Source organism: Callospermophilus lateralis, chromosome 3, assembly GCF_048772815.1.
Source record: "Callospermophilus lateralis isolate mCalLat2 chromosome 3, mCalLat2.hap1, whole genome shotgun sequence".
Classification (NCBI taxonomy): Eukaryota; Metazoa; Chordata; class Mammalia; order Rodentia; family Sciuridae; genus Callospermophilus; species Callospermophilus lateralis.
In genome coordinates, this window is record NC_135307.1 from 32768238 (window position 1) to 32788900 (window position 20663).

A 20663-nucleotide genomic window follows, 5' to 3' on the forward strand; every position below is an offset into this window, starting at 1 on the left:
TATTTTTTGGATTGAGTTCTGTTTGCTGAGTCCCCAGGATCACATAATTTTCAGTATGTTGCTAGGTAGACCCATCAGACTCAGCTTGTGATTGTACTCATGGCTAAGATTTGTTATGACTACACAGTCATAACATAAGAATAAGAATATGAATATATATTCATATTATATATGAATATATATGTGTGTGTATATATATATATATACACACACACACACATACATAAGAATGCACAACCAGATTAGTAATGAAAAAAGATAAGGGAGAGTCTATATGAATCTGTGTGCAAATTTTCTGTGCTTTCCCTCTTGTGAGGAACCACACTAAGTGTGCTCTCCATTCACCAGTGAGATGTAGTCACATGTTTGTGTCTGCTCAGAGAAACCCATTTGAGACCCTGGACCCAGAATATTTTTTTGAGGATGCATCAAATAGGCATCCTCTACAGAATTCCAGACTCCCAGAAGGAAATCAGGTGCCTGCATACTCACTGTACATTTTTTCTGAGTAGGCTGGTAAAGCAGGCATAACTCTCTTTTAGGAAATGTTTAAAAAGCCATGCTGGGGCTTTTGCAACATGCCCAAGGACCAGTCTCCAAATACTAATAGAATAAGAGGCCAGGTAGTGCTGTCCCAGCTATAACTCCCAATTAGATACCCTCATCAAGACATTTAGAAACAACTCTTAGTATTGATTTCAGAGAATGACTTGCTAAAGAATTTGTGGTTCCAGAATCCAATTTATTTTCAAAATGCAGGCGTTACCGAGAATCAGAGAACCTTGGATGAAAGTCAAGACCATATGAAAGAATTCAGAATATAGAAGCTGCATAGAATGGCATCTGGCTAAATAGCAGCTGTCATATTCCTTAGGACTCAGCCCTGGGGTAATCTTTTGCTTTAAAGTTTTTACTCCCAAAAGTTAGGTTGAATGACCAGAGCATCGGCAGTACTTGGAAACTTGTTAGAAATGTAATATGCCTACCAAATAAGCATCTCATTGTAAAGAGATCCAGATGCACATTAAACTGATTTAATATGATTCAGATGTATTTATTTGACAAGCACTGCTGTTGTGTAAGAGTCAACATACTTTTTCTGTGAAGAGCCAGAGTAAATTATTTTTTATTTTGTACTGGGGATTGAACCCAAGAGCGCTTTACCACTGAAATTACATCCCTGGCCTTTTTTATTTTGAGACAGAGTCTGAGTTGTCAAGACTGGCCTTAAACTTAAAATCTTTCTGCCTCTGTCGCTTGAGTTGCTATGATTATAGGCCTATACTACCTGGCCGAGAGTAACTTCTTTAGGCTTTGTAGGCCTTAGACTCTGACAGATTTTCAACTTTTTTTTTTTGAACCTGGGATTGAACTCAGGGGAACTCAACCAGTGAGGCACATCTCCATCCCTATTTTGTATTTTATTTAGAGATAGGCTCTCACTGAGTTGCTTAGCGCCTCGCCGTTGCTGAGGCTGGCTCTGAACTCATGGTAGTCCTGTTTCAGCCTCCTGAGCCACTGGGATCACAGGCATGCACCACCACGCCCAGCCAGATTTGCAACTATTGCCAAAGCAGCCATAGGTAATATGTAATGAATGGTTATGGCTGTTTTCCAGTACCACTTTATTTACAAAAACAGGAATTGCCAAACCTTGCTTAAGATGCAATATGGCAAATGTCAAATTTTAGTTGTTCTTTTTTGTGAAAATCTAGCAGTTTGTGCTCATAGCTGGTTCATAAACATTTTTTTTTCCCTTATGCTTTAGTTATCCCACTAGCTGATTACTATATCATTGCTGGAGTGATCTATCAGGCACCAGACTTGGGATCAGTTATAAACTCCAGAGTGGTAAGTGTTCTTAACACAAAAGAAAACTTTCAGTTTAGCTGCCCTGTTTCTAAGAATCAAGCAGGAGCTCTTTTGTGTAAGTGGTATAAAGTACTACTGGAATGTCTTGAACATTGTTTACTTTAGGCCAAATCAATACTAATACACACAGTTGGCCTTCTGTATTCACAGTTTCACATCCATGGATTTAACCACTGTACAATGAAAATACATTAAAAAAAAAGAAATACACCTGTGCTGAACACATACAGATTATTTTCTTGTCATTATTTCCCTAATAATACATTATAATAACTATTTACATAATATTATAACATTCTGATAAGTATTCTAAAAATGAGTTAAAGTATATAGGAATGTGTATGTAGGTTATAATTCATTTTATATAAAGAATTTGAGTATATATGAATTTGGTATCAGAAATCCTGGAACCAATACAGTATAGCTCCAGCTATATACTAATTTAATTAAGTTCTAAAAAGTACACAATTGCTATCTTTGCATATATAACATTTTGTGACTATTTACTTTTGGAAATTTGGTTGACCTAGTAAGAAATTTAGAATTTGTTTTCTTATTACAAGCTTACTGCAGTGCATGGCATCCAGTCAGCTTTTGATGAAGCTATGTCATACTGTCGATATCATCCTTCTAAAGGATATTGGTGGCACTTCAAAGATCATGAAGAGCAAGGTACGTAGAACACCTAAGCCCTTCTAAAATGGTTTTTGAGCCTCTAAGGATGAAACTTTTTTTTTTTTTTTTTTTTTGTGGTACTAGGTTTGAACCCAGGGGTGTTCTACAACTGAGCTACATCCCTAGCCCTTTTTATTTTTATCTTGAGACAGGGTCTAAGTTGCTGAAACTGGTTTTGAACTTGTGATTCTCTATCCTCAACCTTCAGAGTCTCTGGAAATACAGAAGCTGTTTTCTTTAGGATGATGACTATTAACGTTTTTCAGGTGTGCTTTACTTTTTCATAGGGTAGTGACATTGTTACAGTTGTGATTCATATACTACATGTGGTAATAAAAAGTTTCATATAGAAACATAATTTATTCTGATAGATAGCTGATAATCTTTGTGAAGGTAATTCAAGGTTTTGAAATATTTGGAGCATAAAGAGGAGAAACAGTGATGAAGAAAAGCAAAGATGTTTCCTGCTTACCTAACTATTGAGTCATCTTGGAATTTGGAACCCTTTATCTTCCACTCTTCAAAGTGGGGAATAGAGGTGTTGCCTTTAGATCTCCATTTCCAGATGACCAGGCTGTTTTCTGATGATTCTATGTTATCATTTGTCATAGTATCAGGTTCCCTAGTTCCCATGGTTGCTTACCTATTACTGTTCTTGTGTTAGTCAGCTTTGTGTTGCTGTGAGCAAAATACCCAACAAGAACAACTTACAGGAGGAAAACTTTATTTTTTAGCTCACAGTTTTAGAGATTTAGGCCATGTTCAGCAGACTTCATTACTTCAGACCCAAGGTGGGGCAGAATATTATGGCTGGAGGGCAGTAGCGGAGGAAAATTGTTTACTTCATGGCTGCAGAGAAGCAAAGAGTGGGGAGGAGCTGCAAGGAAGATGAAACTTTCTAGAGTACTCCCTCAGTGACCCACCTCCTCAAGTCAAGTCCTATCAGCCTACAGTTAACACAAGGTTAGTCTACTCAAACTATGATGGATCAGTTAAGTTATAGCTTTCATAATCTAATCATTTTATCTCGGAATATTCCTGCATTAACCCAGGATCTGTTGGGGACATCTCATATTCAAACTATAACACTTTTCCACCATATTTTTCCAGGAAAACCTATTCCCAGAAATGTGTTTTTATATCTGGCTTTTCCTTCTCTTAGCATGACAACTCATAATACATTACTATGGGAAAGGTAGCCATTATATAGAATTCAGACCTTTGGAATGGTTTTCAGATATAGTTATTTTAGTTCCTAATAGTAGCTGTAGGCAACAACATTTGATGTTGGAAAGTTTGTCTTAGTTGTCCCATGGGCTATTTTACCTTACCTTAAGAAAGTTTGGACTAATACTTACCTGGAATCCTTCATTAAGAGATAGTTCCCCAATATCCTTCCTGCTACCAGCGCAAATCTCATATGTGAATAACTTTAGAATTTCTCTTTTAGGTTCTTTTTTTTTTCCTTGTTTTTGTGATCTGTTTTTGTTTTGTTCAGTGGATCACAGTCTTTATAATTGAGCATGGTAACTTAAGTTTGTGAAACATGCTTATTCCATTTGCTGCTAAGATTTTTTGGAAAAAGATCACACAATATGCTAACAATATACAAAAACAATTTCAGACCAATAATCTGGATTGTAATTTAGGTAATTAAAGCTTAAAACAGTCTACCCATGTTTATATACTGAAACTGCGTATCTTTAAAAGATATGTATATCAGCTTCTTAAGTTTTAGAATTGAACATCATTTGCTAGGCATGGTGATGAACTCCAGTAATCCTAGTTACTTGGAATACTGAGGCAGGAGGATTGCAAATTTAGGGTAAGCCTTGCCATCTTTGTAAGACCCTGTCTCAAAATGGAAAATTAAAAGGACTGGTATTATGGTTTGGATGTCAGGTGTCCCCCAAAAGCTTACATAAAAGACAGTGCAAGAAGGTTCCAAGGAGAAATGATTGGATTTGAGATCTTAACCCAATCAGTGAATTGATAGGGATTGAGTGGTAGGGTGAGGCTGGAGGAAGGGGGAATTGGGGTGTGGCTTTGGGATATATACATTTGTATCTGGCAAGTGGAGAACTCTTTCTCTGCTTTCTGATCATCATGTGAGTTGCTTCCCCCTGCCACACTCTTCCACCATGATGTTCTTCATTATATTAAACCCCCAGGAATGGAACCGGCCTTCTATGGACTAAGGCCTCTAACACTGTGAGCCCTCAAATAAACTGTTCCTCCTCTACAGTTTTGCTGGTCAGGTCCTTTAGTTACAGCAGCAATAAATAAGTACATACATACATACTGACTAAAACAACTGGGAATGCAGCTCAGAGGAAGAACATACCTGGGTTCAATATCCTCAGTATTTTTGCCAAAAAAGAAGAAAAATTCATTATTATGTGCTGTGTTTAGCATATATGGGGAATTGTGTTGGTATAGCAGCCATTGAAAATAATGATGTTTGAGCCTTGTGTGGTGGTGGATGCCTATAATCCCAGTGACTCAGGAGGCTGAGGCAGGAGGATCACAAGTTTCAGGGCAATCTCAGCAATTTAGCAAGGGCCTAAGCAACCTATCGAGTCTCTGTCTCAGAATAAAAAATAAAAAGGGTTGGGGATGGGTGAAGCAGTCCTGGGTTTAATCTCTAATACCCCTCCCCCACCACAACAATGAAGTTCAAATATTTCTAAGTGGGTCAAGATTTGTAAGATGACACAACAAACTGATTAGGCAATGTTTTGATTTGGATTTCATATTTTAATAGATAAAGTCAAGCCTAAAGCCAAAAGGAAAGAAGAACCAAGCTCTATTTTTCAGAGACAGCGTGTGGATGCTTTACTTGTAGATCTTAGACAGAAATTTCCACCCAAGTTTGTGCAGGTAATGACTATGTGTGGCTAATTTTAATTTGACATTTTTTTGGTGACATACATGTTTATTTTAAATTGACAACTGTTTCAAGTATGACCTAAAATGACTGGTTTTCCTGAGTAGTTAAAAAATTACCTCTGAATCAAAGGGAAGGTATCAGAAGACTAAATGGAAGAAATGAATAAAGGGAGTTGTGTTCCTTACTAAATCTTGCAAACTATGAGGCTGGCATGTAGATAATACTCTAATTCAGAAAGTGACAAAATTAGAATATAAAACTCATATTCTTTTCACTCTACAAGCTGACTTTCTAGCCTGTTATAGTAGGTATTAAGCTCCTTAAATGATGGAATTCTTTTGTAACAAAAAATAATAGGTGGGGCATGGTGGTACACACTTGTAATCCCAGCAGCTTGGGAGGCTGAGACAGGAGGATTTTGAGTTCAAAGGCATCCTCAGAAAAAGCAAAATGCAGGACTGGAGTTGTGGCTCAGTGGTATAGCGCTTGCCTAGCATGTGTGAGATCCTGGGTTCGATCCTCAGCACCATATAAAGATAAATAAATAAAGGTATTGTGTCCATCTACAACTGAAAACAAACAAACAAAAAAGTGTTAGGGCTAGGGTTGTGGCTCAGTGACAGAGTGCTTGCCTAGCATGTGTGATTCTCAGCACCATATAGAAATAAATAAATTAAAGGTTCACCACCAACTAAAAAAATATTAAAAAAAAATAATAAAGCCAGGTGCTAAGGAACTCAGTGAGACCCTGTCTCTAACTGAAATACAAAATAGGGCTGAGGATGTGGCTCAGTGGTTGAGTGCCCTTGAGTTCAATCCTTGATATTCCCCCAAAATTAATAGAATGTTTGTGATAGAGGGTTTGGTCTAGTAAAGGGGTAAGTGGGAATACTAATTGAGTTACACCATATTGGTATTTAAGTTATATGAATTCCACAGTGTGGTATATATATTACTATTGTGGTTACAATAGTAAACCCATCTGCCGTCCCACTAAATGAACTTTTAAAATGAAGTGGTTAAGAGATGGATTATATGAATATGTCATTTTCATGGTTAGTCTTTGTTCTTATGGAACTTTATAGGATTGTGTATATCTACTATAGTGTATACTGTTGTTCTTTGAAGTTATTTAAAGGATTTTCAAAGGTAGTTTTAAATTAAATGAAGTGTTTCATACTATGGGATGACTTTAAAGTAGATCTCCCCTTCCTCTTTTGGAGACCTTTTATAGTGAGAAACATGTGTTATTGGAATGGTTATCTGGTAGTGAAGGGAGCAGAGGATGAAAATTGGAATATAGGACAAGAAAGCCTGTTTAGAAAAATCTGGTGAATTATATTTGAAAATGGAACAATGTTTGTTGAGTAAGTAAATGAATGAATTATAGCTGTATGCCAGGTGATGAGCAACCACTATAGGATTTAAGAGGTTAGTTGTGGTTGGCCATTTATTCAGTGAGTATTTGCCAAATAGACGGAGGGAGGAACACCTGGATGTTCAGTGTTCAGTACAGTAGCCACTGGGCACATGTATTGAGCATTGGAAACACAGCTAGTCCAGATTGAATTGTGATATAAATGTAAAATGTACTAGATTTTAAAGACAAACCAAAAAAATTTTTTTAGATGTATTTCATCAAATGAAATATAATAATCTTGTTTCTTTTTAAAAATGTGACTGAGAAATTTAAAATTGGACTGGGATTGTGACCCCATGGTAGAATGCTTGCCTAGCATGTGTGAGGCACTAGGCGATCCTCAGCACCACACAAATAATAAAATAAAGGTATTGTGCCCATTTACAACTAAAACAGTATATATATTAAAAAGAAATTTAAAATTACAGATATAACTTGCATTTGTAACTCATTTCTTTTGATCTAATTAGTTATACATGACACTAGAATATATTTTGATACATCAAACATAAATGTAGTATAACTTCTCATTCATCTGGTTTACAGATGTAAAGTTACACAGGTCATGTAATCATATGTGCACATAGGCTAATAATGTCCAATTTATTCTATCAATCCTACCCTTGTTCCCCCTTCCCTCCCTTCACTCCTCTCTGTCTAGTCCAAAATACCTCTATTTCCCCTGCTCCCCCTTATTGTGAATTAACATCTATATAACAGAGAAACATTCAGCTTTTGGTTCTTTGGGTGGTTTTGCTTAGTATGATATACTCCAGTTCTATCCATTTACTGGCAAATGCCATAATTTCATTCTTCTTTAAAGATGAATACTATTCTGTTGTGCATATATTCCACAATTTCTTTAACCATTCATCTGTTGAAAGGCACCTAGATTGGTTTCATAGTTTAGCTATTGTGAATTGAGCTGCTGTAAACACTGATGTTTCACTCATTTCTTTTGAGTAATGCTGATCTAAAAATAGTAATAGAAAAACAGAAAGGTGAAGAGTTTTAGTAAACATGTGCTGAGAAATTGAAAAATGCTTTGAGGAAGAAAGGGAATAATAATGGAAGATGAGACATCAAAATGAAGGTCAAATTGAGAATGATTTTGTATGCCATGCAAAGAAATTTGGGTTTATTCCTGAAGAACAGGATTCACTATTTTAAACCTATAACTCATTACCACCTCCATAAACATAGCAGGCTTCCAGCTGCATTCAGAGGTACTTGAAGTATTAAAATAATAGCTTATTATCATTGGAGATAAGTCAAATCAGTGTTAAATATTGTGTGTGTGTATACATATGCAAACACACATATATATGTGTATATACACAAATACATATTGATAGTTCTGTACATCAAAGTCAGAGCCTTGTGGATACATGCACTCTAACTCAGTTACATCCCAAGCCCTTTAATGTATACATTTTAAGTGCATACTCCAAAGCACTAGTGTATTAGAATATCTCTCTTCCCTATCTTCAAGGTCACTTTTAGTGACCAGCTAATATTTCTATTACTTACGGCAATAGATACCTGCCGCAGTCTGGCTGGGCACAATTCAGGAGCCACTTGTCAAAAGAAACTAACTTTATTTTTAGAACCACACACGCCAAACAAAACAGCTCCTCAGGAAAAACCCTCAGAGCCCAACTGCCACCACCGGCTTCCCACAAGCCACTCCCCCAACCCCCAGCCTCTCCACCTCCCACAATCCTCCTGCTCTTGAGGCCCATTGGCTGGGTCGCGTGGGCGGAGCCGAAAAAGTCCCCCAATGAGCAGCTCCGTGGGCTGAAAGGGCAGGGAAACAGCCCAATGAGCATCACCGCAGAGGAGCCAATCAGCTAGATGTTGCTGGGGCCGCTGTGAGCCAATCATCAGCTGGTAGTCTGAATGGGCGGGGAAACAGCTCAATGAGCATCTCCAATGAGCATCACCACAGAGGAGCCAATCAGCTAGATGTTGCTGGGGCCGCTGTGAGCCAATCATCAGCTGGCAGTCTGAAAGTTTGCTGGGGCCCCTTCAGCTGTGGCTCTCAACAGATACCTAATGGAATTTTTAAAAGTAGTTACAGGAGAGTAATATATAGTAGTCCCCGTATATATGATTTTGCTTTCTGCAGTTTCAGCTATTTCAACCATGGTCTGAAAATATTAAGTGGAAAATTATACAAATAAATAATTTGCAAATTTTAAATTGCATCCTGTGCTGAGTAGTGTGATGAAATCTTATGCCATTCTGCTGTGTCCCTCCTGGTAAATGATCATTCCTTTGTCCAGTAGATACACACTGTGTGTGCTACTTACCCATTAGTCACTTAGTAGCTGTCTTGGTTATCAGTTGTTTCATCACAGTGCTTGTGTTAATGTAACCCTTATTTTACTTAATGTCTCCAAAGCACAAGAATAGTTATGCTGATAGTTTGCATATGCTAAAGTAAGCTGTAAAGTGCTTACTTCAAGCGAAAAGATAAAAGTTCTCAACTTAAAGATAATTATATGCTGTGATTGCTAAGATGTATGGTAATAATGGATCTTCTATCTGTGATAATGTGAGGAAGGAAAAGAGAAATTTATGTTAGATTTGCTGTCAAAACTCCAACTGTAATTAAAGTAGTGTTTAAGTGCTTAATTAAGATGCAAAAGCCATTAAATTTGTAAGTGGAACATTAGAACACTAAACACATTCTGATGAACATTGTGTTGCACAAGAAAGCACTGAGTCTATATGAAGACTTCAGCAAAGGATCTGAAATTAGTGATACTTAGCCATTTACTGGAAGTAAGGGATGTTTACACAGATTTAGGAATTTGGATTAAAGAATATAAAAATTATTGGAGAGGCTGTTTGCTAATGAAGAACTTGATTACAGCAGTATTTAACCTGATTTAAGGAGACATATCATGAGAAGGTCAATAGTAGTCTAATACTATGTTAAATTGTTTATGTCATTCACCTCACTTCATATAATATAGGCATCATCTCACATCAAAGAATTTTGAGTATGGTACAGTAAGATTTTTAGAAAGAAGCCACATTTATGTAACTTTTATTATAATATATTGTTTTAATTGTTCTATTTTATTATTACTTATTGTTGTTAATCTCTTATTAAGTTAAACTTTATCATAGGTATTTGTAGGGAAAACATAGTATTTATAGGTTTGGTACTACTATAGTTTCAGGCACCCACTGAGGTTCTTGGCAAGTATTTCCTCCAAGGATAAGAGGATGATCATCTTCACTTTGTATTATAGAAAGATAACTAATAACAATGTAGGGGATGCTTAGGAGGCTGAAGTTTGGAGTCAGGGAATTTAGGTTGAAGAAATTCTAAATTTATTCTGTGAACATGGGATAGAGAAGAGACAGATTCAAGAGATATTTTAGTTAGGATAACTTAAATTTGGAGGGTGGGTTTGGTAAGATTGGCATTAAAGATGATTCTGGTGTTTGAGGCCTAGAATTAGACTAGGTATTGCTTGTTAACCAGAATTCAGAATATAGGAAAAACAGTAGATTTTTGTTGAAATATAGTTATTAGGATTTTGTTTACTTTGAATAACCTTCAGAATATTCAGCAACTTCTGTGTTTGGGTTCTGAGGTACTCTGATGAGTGAATACTCTATTTTTCTGGCTGAGAATCCTGCCTTGAATCATTTATGCTATTCTGTCCTGGTGAGCTAGACATAGACTTAGCTCTTCAAACAAAAAAAGCATAATCTTATAGAACACGAAAATTTCAAAAATATACAAAAATAGAATAATGAAAAGCAAGAAACTGGGGATATTGCTTAGTGGTAGAGTGTTTGCCTAGCATGCATGAGGCCTTAGCTTCAATCACTGGTACCATAAAAAAAGGTGGAGGGGGGGATAGAAACTCCCATGTACCTATTGCCTTGCTTCAACATTTATCAAACATGGTTCATTTTTTCCCACTTCTTCCCAGTTATTTTCAAGCAAACTCCATTCCTCATATTATTTCAGTAAGTTATTTACATTACATTTTTCTTTTAAAAGGTTTGACAGCATACACACTATGTAGTCATTTTCTTGAACCCCACATTTCTTTTAACTATGCAGGGGTCAGTGGCTAACTCCCCCCAAAAGAATATGTAACAAAAATAGGAAAATGATGGTTATCTCTAGAACTACCAAAAACTTTCTTGCTTAATCCTAGAGATGCAAATAATCCTAGGACCACTTTTAGCTCATTTGAACTCCTGTTTACCCACAGTGTTGCCTCAAACAACTCACTCACAGGTCAGCATGAGCAAAGAAAAACAAGCAGAAGAAGCAGAAGGAAAAAAAAGCTCCTTTATTTTATACAGCAGTCTTTTTATAGTATTGTAAACAAAGAAGGCAGCCTTCCAACAGCAATAAATCAGGTCTTTAGGCTAGCTAAACATAGTATACAGAAGTAACTTTCTAATCAGAAATGACTTGCTTAATGGCTTAATCTACTCTTGGGCCAGAGCATTCTGAGCTCTGCTCTTTGTTAAGAATAGATAAAAATTTTCTTAGCACCCTCCTAGCTCACTTGACAGAACATCCCGTTTTTGGGAAAACCCTGCCAAGGACAGCAAACATCTCGTTTTCAAGCATTTTTGCTGTTACCTTATCTAAACCTGATGGAACATCCCTTTTGCGGGCAGGCTCCATGGAAGACAGCAAACATCTTGTGTGCAAGTATGCTTGCCATTACCTTATCTAGACCTTGACAGAACATCCCGTTTGCAGGCAGCCTCCATCAAGGTCAGTAAGCATTATGTTTTCAAGCTCACAGTCATATCTGATTCTCTACACAGTGTTTTTTCTAAAATACTTGTAGCTCAGAATTTAACTTCTCCTTATCCATTTTTTTTAACAGCTGGGTTTCTGGTACCTAGGGATATTGATTTATCAGGGGGTGAATAGGAGAATATTGAAGCCTGGACTGCTTCTTTGCTGTCTCCTTTTTCTGAATTTGAATTATTGTTATTGCTGGAGTTAGAATAGTACTGAATATATTTTCAGTAATTTTTTTGAGAGTCTGCTAGAACACAATAGGATCTTACTTCATTGAGGTTTATCCCAAGTCCTCATTACATTTGACCAGAAAGGCACTCCCATCTTTTTCGCTCACCTCAACATATTCTTTAGTTTGTCCAGCAGTATTCACTAGAAAACATTAGTCAGTGTAAGTTGGGTGAGTAATGATGTTATTTCAATGTCTTGTAGTGTTCAGATGCTTCAGAGTAGCTATATGAAAATTTTCCCATCTCAATTTTTTTCACTCCTTTCAGTGTTGCTCTATACATTTCCTTCTATACATTTAAAGTGATAAAAATTATTTTTTCCCCAAAGTACTTGAGACATGTTTAAGTCTTCATATATTCACAAGATAGGTGATATGTGGCTGTGTGTGGGATTCCTCTGCTCACTCCCTTATTTTGGTGATTTGCTAGAATGACTCACAGGACTTGTCATATAGTTGTATTCAATGGCTGATATTTATTACTGTGATATGGTAAGGATATACAGCCAGATCACAAAGGAAATAGACATAGGTAGAGTGTATAGGATTCCATGTATAGGCTTCCTTGTACTTTTTCCTTCCCACGAGAGGTAAGGCAAAATGTACTCCTTTTTCAACAATAAAAATACAGCAAAATGTATATTTCTGCCCTGGGAAATCCATTAGAGACTCAGCACCCGAGGTGTTTTTTTTTTGTTGTTGTTGTTTTGTGGTAGGGAAGGAGATGGGTTCAGCATGGACATTCCCTTTGTATAGCACATACCAAAATTCCACAGTTTCTGAAGGAAAGTAGATATTCAGCATAAATTACATTATACAAATAGTCTAGGCACAGCCAGCTACTGTTAACAGGTAGAGGATGGTGGGAACCCTCCCAAAATTAAAGTTCCTAGATATACTAGCCAAGGGCCAACCTTGCAAATCAGGGTTTTCTCAGGATGGCAGTTTCAGGCTTTCCATGGTAACCCTTTTCTGCACAGTGAGTAAAAATATAGAGCTCAGCTTTTGGTCTTGTCGAGTGTAGATGTTCACAGTATTTTCCATTGGAGTAGGCATTTTGGCAGTTGACATCATGAATCTAGAGCATGTGACACCAGAATATGAGTCATGGGAATAGGTAGGAGGATATCTAAATTCAGAAAGAAATCTGGAAAACAGATGAAAGTATTAACTTTAGAAATGAAGAAATTATTTTTTTCTTTTGAGATACTTTAAATGTGTATGTGCACATGCATGTGTGAATGAAAGGTGTAAGTTTGCAAGGAGATTGGAAGTAGTGTTGGCACTTTATTGTTTTGACATTTTGCTTTTAAACATAGGATGTAAGTGTCACTGGCTTCGAGGGAGTAGTAAGCTGTGAGCCTTGAAGAGGAAGAAGGTATTTTAGAGCATTTAATTTGTGTGATTGGACAATGGAGCCTAATCAAGTTAAAGAAATTCTTGTTCCTAACCTCTGATGTCCCCATCACTTTTCCCTGCACTTCAATTGTTTTTGTTTTTGTTTTGGTACTGGGGTTGAGCCCAGGGGTGCTTAATCTGTAAGCCACATCCCCAACCCTTTTATATATTTTATTTAGAGACAGGGTCTTGCTGAGTTGCTTAGGCCCTTGCTATGCACTTTGATTTTTTAATGGAACACTTGCTGCATGCCTTACGCTCATAGGAAAATACCTCTTTTCTCTCCTTAGTTCCCATGCTTGCATCCAAACTTTATTCTTCGTATAGTTTATGTCCTCCAAGCAAATAAGCCTCTGGAGTCTTGAAGTCTCCATTATTTTTCTCATTGGATTCTACTTAACTACTATTGTAAAGCATTGTAACCTGCAAGTGGAAGCAGAGGGCTTTGTTAGATGTTCAGGGGTTTTTATGGTTGTTTTATTCTGTTTTAGTTTTATATTTGTCTTTTCTGGAATGGGGTATTCTCGAGAAGTAGAAAATGACAGATTTATTTTTTATGGAACACGAACAGCAATATTTCTTCATGAAATCATTTATAATGCAAATTTGGATGGAGGTGTCATTTTAATAAGATTTGTAAAGTCAAGAAGAAAACCTTGCTAACCTTACTATTCTGTTTCTTCTTTCTTTTCTCCCCCTCCCTGTTTTTTAAATTATAGCAAAAGTCTGGAGAAAAGCCTGTTCCAGGTATGGGTCATCTGATACTCTTATTAAACTTGAAATAGACCAAACAACGTGTTTAATGCATGCGAGATGTGCCATGGTTATTTTTTCTTAGACTCTCCCATTGTAGTTTTTCACTCCTAACCTTTAAGATCTGCTGAATTGCCAGTAGATATTGTATCTGTGATAGTAATACTAGTATTTAAAAGATGAATTAAGTGGAAGGAGTAGATATTGAGGAGGTATGAAGAAGTTGAGGTTATTTGAGGTGGTTTTTTCACTGAAAACAGGAATTAAACTATCAGTGGAACTGATGGAATAATTATGTATCTTAATTATATCTCATACATATATGATGTCTGATTTAAATGCCATGTATTCTTCTCTAGTTTTGTACATTTCCTTGAGTTAATAATAGGTTATTAGGTTTATAACCGGAGCTTATTCAGTATAGCTGCCTGAGGAAAAGGTAAATGTGGAAATTGAGATATGCAGTTAAAAGTGAATTTGAGGACTGGGGTTGTGGCTCAGGGGTAGAGTGCTTTTCTGGCATATGTGAGGTACTGGGTTCAATTCTCAGCACCACATCAAAATAAATGAAAAATAAACATTGTGTTAATCTACAACTAAAGAAAATATTTTTTAATAAAGTGAATTTGAAAGAGTGTTCATATTAACCATTGTCTAAATTTATCTCATTCTTTCATCTTCATTCCTCTAAAAAAAAAAAAAATCTGCATTTGATGTCCAGTGGATCAAACAAAGAAAGAGGCAGAACCTATACCAGAAACTGTAAAATCAGAGGAGAAGGAAACCACAAAGAATGTCCAACAGACAGTGACCACAAAAGGTCCCCCTGAGAAACGGATGAGACTTCAATGAGAATTGGACAAAAGGGAAGCTTGCAAGACTCCTCTTATCAATTATTATACCTCAGTACTATGGTAGGCTCTTGAGCTTTAAGATACTTGGTCCACAGCTCTCTGATTGGTGTGGAATGTACTTGTTTAAGAAAGGATGTTATCCCCATCTTGCTTTCTATATGACTATTTCTAAGTATCTTTTGTAACCTTTTATGATCTGGACTTAAGCAGCCTGCTTACTCTCGTGTGTACTGGAGTATACACCTTTAAAGACAAAATAAAGGTATTTGTTTGTTCATGGCTTTTTCCTTCTTAGCTATTTGTGAAAATTTTCAGCTGCACTTTTGAGGACATAAAGGATTAATGTTAAATTTTCTTGTATTAGTTGCATATTCCTCAGTATTAAAGTAATTTGGGCGATAAAAGAAAGGAAAAATTTAACTGATATCATCATACAAGAGTCTTCTGAATTTTGACTCCTTTCTCTATACATAGATAACTTTTTAAACCAGTTTGTAATTATTCTGTTCATATATTTACTTTATCATGTTATTATGCCTGTTGTAAGAATTTCCTTATGTTTACTTAGTTTTTATACAGCATCTATTTTTTAAAATTATTTTTTAGTTGGGCTGGGGTTGTGGCTCAGCGGTAGTACGGTCACCTAGCACATGTGAGGCCCTGGGTTCAATCCTCAGCACCACATTAAAAAAAAAAAAAAAAAAAAATCAGTGAAACAAAGGTATTGTGTCCAACTACAACAATATTAAAAAAGTTATTTTTTAGTTGTTAATGGGCCTTTATTTATTTATTTATTTATTTATTTAGTATGTGGTACTGAGAATTGAACCCAGTGCCTCATGCATGCTAGGCAAGCACGCTACCATTGAGCCACAACCTCAGCTCCACAACATCTATTTTAGTGACTGAATAATTCCTCTTAGTGATTGTGTCTCAGGTTTCTTACACTTTTCTTGTGTTCTATTGGGATTCTTTAGTGATTATATTTGTGTATAATGCCTTCTCAATGTTTACATTTATATTTTTAGGAAAAATTTCAATATCAAATTATTGGCTGTTCTAAATATCACTCGACTCTATATTTTTATTGCTCTAAATCTATATTGCCAAATCTCCCTCCTACTTGGCCATATCACTTTTTTTTTCCAAATCACTTTAATTAAGTCTGTAATTTCTTGAAATTCTCACCTTGCTCTTGTGAAGAGTTGAGTCTATGCTTTCTGTCTTAATTATCTTAGGGATATCTCATTCTTCATCTGTCCACTGGGAGGGATCTAGATATGTAAAATGACTTGTCCAACTCTGTTGCCTCCAGCGGCCGCTCCCATGGAACAGCCTCTGAAGAGGTGGCCTCCTCCATCAGTGAAAGGTGCCAGATGAGTCAGAGCCAACATGCTTCCAGCGTGTGAATAGCTATTTCCAGTCACCTGCCCTCACCAAGTTGTTTTTCTCAAAAGGTCTGGAGTAATCAAGAAGCAAACTACGAAAGTATCAGGTTAATCTCCTACCACTGAGAATTGTTACTTATATTTTTAGTGCTCAATAAGCAGCAAATACTGTTTTATTATTTAAAGTTATGGAAAAATTTCTCTTCTTTGTTTTCTACTTTTATGAATGTCTGGTTTTCTGTGAGGTTTTTGTTTTTTTAGCTTTTTATTTTGGTAAAATTTTAGATGTACAGGGAAGTTGTGAGAATAGTACAAAGAATTCCTATATATACCATGTACCCCAAATCCCCATATGATAACATTTTCCATATTTTATCCTTTCCTTTCCTTCCCTAGCTCTAACTCTTGTTTTCACTTGCTACTCTGAGTGTGTGTGTAATATGTATTATATACACATACTTTTTTTTAGATTCAGTAGCAGTTGTGCCATTTTCCTAAGTACTTAGTCATGCCTAAGTACTTTAGTATGCATTTTGTCAAATCAAAGACGTTTATCAAGTACAGTTGTCAAAGTAAAAGTGGTCTGTCAATCTTACCACATCTTGTCAGTGGTGCCAGTAATGCCATTTATACTAAAACAGAATCTTGAATTGTGCATTGGATTTAGTTGTCATGTCTCTTTAGTTGTTAGTTTCCTTTAATCTGGAATAGTTCTTTTATCTTCCTTATTTTTCATGGTCTTGATATTTAAGAATTCAGGCCAATTATTTTGTTGGATATTTCTCTGTTTGGGTTTGTGTAATATATTCTTCATAATTAAATTTACCTCAGATGCTTATGGGAGCAAATGCTGTCAATTTGTCCTATTTCTGATCATTTTATTGTTGATCACTCGGTTAAGGTAGTAGTGCCTATCAAGTTACTTTAAAATTATTCTTCCTTATGTAAGTTGTAGGTATCTTGTGGGGAATTTTTTTTAAGGCTCTGTAATTGTTATTCTTCAAACTTCTATCCTTTAATTAGCCTCCTCTGATAGTTCTTGCCTGTGTCATTTGTTACTGTTATGGTGCCCAAATAATTTTCTAATTCCATTTTTATTTATGTTTATTGTTTTTCTGCCATAAATAAGAGCTCTAATTTCTTCACTACTTATTAATTTCATTATGGACTTCTGGATATTTATTTATTCAACGGAATATATTACTTTATATTCATTATTTATATTCATGCGCAAATTGTCCCAGATTGGGCTAATAAGAGCCCCTTTAAGTCAATTCCTGTGTCCTTCTGATATGACCTTATCATTCATTGATTGTTTTCTTTGCTTTTTATCATAGTAAGATATTCCAGGTTGATCCCAACCTTGAAATCAGACATTTCTTTGAGGGTTCCTGTTCCTTTTAGAGAATGGCATTTGGAAATCATGATGTGAGCTAGGTGTGCTTTTTGACACTGGGTTTTCATTGCTTCTAGGCCCTCTCATCTGACAGGAAGGGGGGAAAAGCACACACAAATACACACATGTGTAAGAGAATATACATATACACGTATATCCACATCATGTCTCTTCTGTCTAGATTAAAAGCCATCATCACTTCACACTGATGCCTGTACTCCTGATCCATAATCATGAGGGTTCACTCTGTTCTCTTTTATATTAGTAAGCTTCTGCCACATTGATAAGAATTCTGGCTACCATTATCTACAGTATATTTAATTGCTTAATCCTAGAATTGCACAGTAATTTTAGAATTGCTAATTTATATGTCTGCACTGCAAAAAGAGCCATTAATGAGAGTTAAACATGGGCTTAGTGGGTTTTTTTTTTGTCCTTTATTCTGAAGATATGGTTCTGTTCTGTGTTAAAAAATTAGTTAGATTCTTTTTTCCTTGTCAGTGTTTGGTTGTGGTCTTCATTTATTAGATGGTTCAGTTTAGTTTTTTGTTTTGAATCTTATTTTAGATTTTTTTTTCTCCCTTTATTCTGATTTCTTTTTGTCTTGTTGTATTGTTTTGGGATGTGTGAAATGTTAGTGTAGTTTTAAATGTCAGAACTGTCCAAAACAGATTTTACATATATACCCTTTTCTTTACATCTTCTATCTTTTCCAACTCATTCCCACTTACAGTCTCAGGTAACTGCTGTGGTTTGAAAGTATGTTCTCCAAAGGGCCATACATAAAGACTTGGTCCTCAAGGTAACTGTATTGGGAAGTACTGCGGGCCCTTAACAGGTGAAGTATAGTCGGAGGTCCTTAAGTCATTGGCTTACCCTTGAAAGAGATTGTGGGATACTGGTCTCTTCTTTCTCTCTGTTACCTGGCTTGAGGTGTGAGTACCCATTTTGAAACGTGATCCCACTATGATATGCCCCCCTCGACAGAAACCCAAACCATTGGGACTTCCCAATCTTGGACTTATATCAGAGACAGGGTTTCACTGAGTTGCTTAGTGCCTCACTTTTGCTGAGGCTGGCTTTGAACTGCAATTTTCCTGCCTCTGCCTACCGAGCCACTGGGATTACAGGCATGTGACACCACGCCCAGCCTCAAAATTAATTCCTTTTTATATCACAAGTAGCTTTTATCATGGATTTCATTATAGTGACTCATAGCTGACAACCTAACAAGTGTCTACTGTATTTCTGTTTGCACAAATGAGTAGATATTTTCTTATTTCCCTTACATGAAAGGCAGCATGTTATATAAACTTTCATTTTGTTTATTTTCTACTTAGGTGTGAACTTTTAACATAAAGATATTAACTCCTTATTTGTCATTCTTTCTTTTTTCCATTACTTTTTTTAAATTTGAAATCATGCAGACTGTTTCCTTCATAATTTATTTCATTAGAAATCAATCACCTTAAGATTTATAAAACCTCACTCCCACACATCAACAGTTTCAAAATTAAATGGCACACTTATAAATATCTCAGAGGTCAAGGAAGAAGGCACAATAAAAGTAAATAAAAAGTGCTTTGTGCTAAGTTATAATAAAAGCTTAAAATATTGGGATCTTTGGAATGAAAGAGTACTTAGGTGAACATTTATAACTTAAAGTACTTTTACAGAAAGAAGCAAGAATTAATGAATTATTTTCAAGTTATGTAATACGAATTAAAAATAAGTGGGAGCAGAAACAAGAAATAGGGGAGATAATATAGCTAATACAGAATAATACAGCTAAAATTTGATAAAAATCAAAGATATCTAATCAAGAAAAAAAACAAGGACAAAAAAATTTAATGGAAAGGGAACTCTCAAAATAACCCTACTGATACTGAAAATATTAAGGTAATATTGTAGTTGTATGCCAATGTATGTGATACCTTATATAACATGGTCTATATTAGAGAAGGATCTGTATGCTGCTGAGAAGAGAGTATTCAGTTACTCATAGATGAAATATTCTATATATATCTGTTAAGTCTGTTATTGTCAATTGAATTTTTTTTTACTTCTATGGCTTATTTAGTTTTTGCTTGGAGGATCTATCCAGTGGTGATAGAGGCATGTTAAAATTACCCAGTATTATTGTGTTGTAGTCTATTTCATTCTTGAACCTGAGAAGGGTTTGTGTGATGTACATACATGCTCTATGGTTTGGGGCATACATATTTATGATTATTATGTTTTGTTGATGTATAATTCTCTTAAGTAATATGAAATGTCCTTCTTTGTTCCTTCTGATTAACTTTGGCTTGAAGTCTGCTTTATCTAATATGAAGATGAGAACGCCTGCTTGTTTATGTGATCCATATGAATGATATGTTTTTTTCCCCATCATTTAACCTTCAGTCTGTGGGTGTCTTTGTCTATGACGTGAATCTCTTGGAGACAGCATATTGTTGGGCCTTGTTTTTTAATCCAATCTGTCAGTCTACGTCTTTTGATTGATGAGTTTAGGCTATTATATTCAAGGTTATTATTGAGATATGATTTGTGTTCATGGTCATTTTGGCTCATTTCTAGTTTTAATTTGAATTAATTTCTCCTTTGTTTAGTATAGTTCTTCTTTTAGTGTAGTTCCTCCTTCACTGGTTTTCACTTTTTTTGGCATATTTTGTTGAGAATATTCTCAAATTCAGGCTTTCTGGGTGCAAATTCTTTTGTTTATCATGGAAGGTTTTTATTTCATCTTCAAATATGAAGCTTAATTTTGCTGGATATAGGATTCTTGGTTGGTGTCCATTTTCTTTCATGTTATTCTAGGACCCTCCAGCTTTGAGGGTCTGGGTTGAGAAATTAGCTGAGATTCATATTGGTTTCCCCCATATGTAATCTGATATTTTTCTCTTATATCCTTTAAAATTCTATGCTTATTCTTTGTGTAAGGCATTTTCATTATAATGTGCCTTGATGTAGGTCTGTTGTAATTTTGCACATCT

At 35.7% G+C, this 20663-nt stretch overlaps 1 protein-coding gene across 4 annotated transcripts in view; it reads left to right on the plus strand.

The window, feature by feature from the left end:
- Med6 (mediator complex subunit 6) overlaps positions 1 to 15163 on the plus strand; it is a 23327-nt gene extending 8164 nt beyond the window's left edge. For 2 of the 4 annotated variants that reach the window (XM_076848124.1, XM_076848126.1), the window contains exons 4-8: positions 1769 to 1851; positions 2436 to 2544; positions 5312 to 5427; positions 13999 to 14026; positions 14754 to 15163. In XM_076848124.1, coding sequence (XP_076704239.1) covers positions 1769 to 1851; positions 2436 to 2544; positions 5312 to 5427; positions 13999 to 14026; positions 14754 to 14884 — 467 coding nt within the window. In that variant the 3' untranslated portion in view covers positions 14885 to 15163. Of the gene's footprint in view, positions 1 to 1768; positions 1852 to 2435; positions 2545 to 5311; positions 5428 to 13200; positions 13260 to 13998; positions 14027 to 14753 lie in introns of all 4 variants that reach the window. The other 2 variants (XM_076848125.1, XM_076848127.1) reach the window with 2 other exon arrangements.
- Positions 15164 to 20663: the final 5500 nt, after the last annotated feature.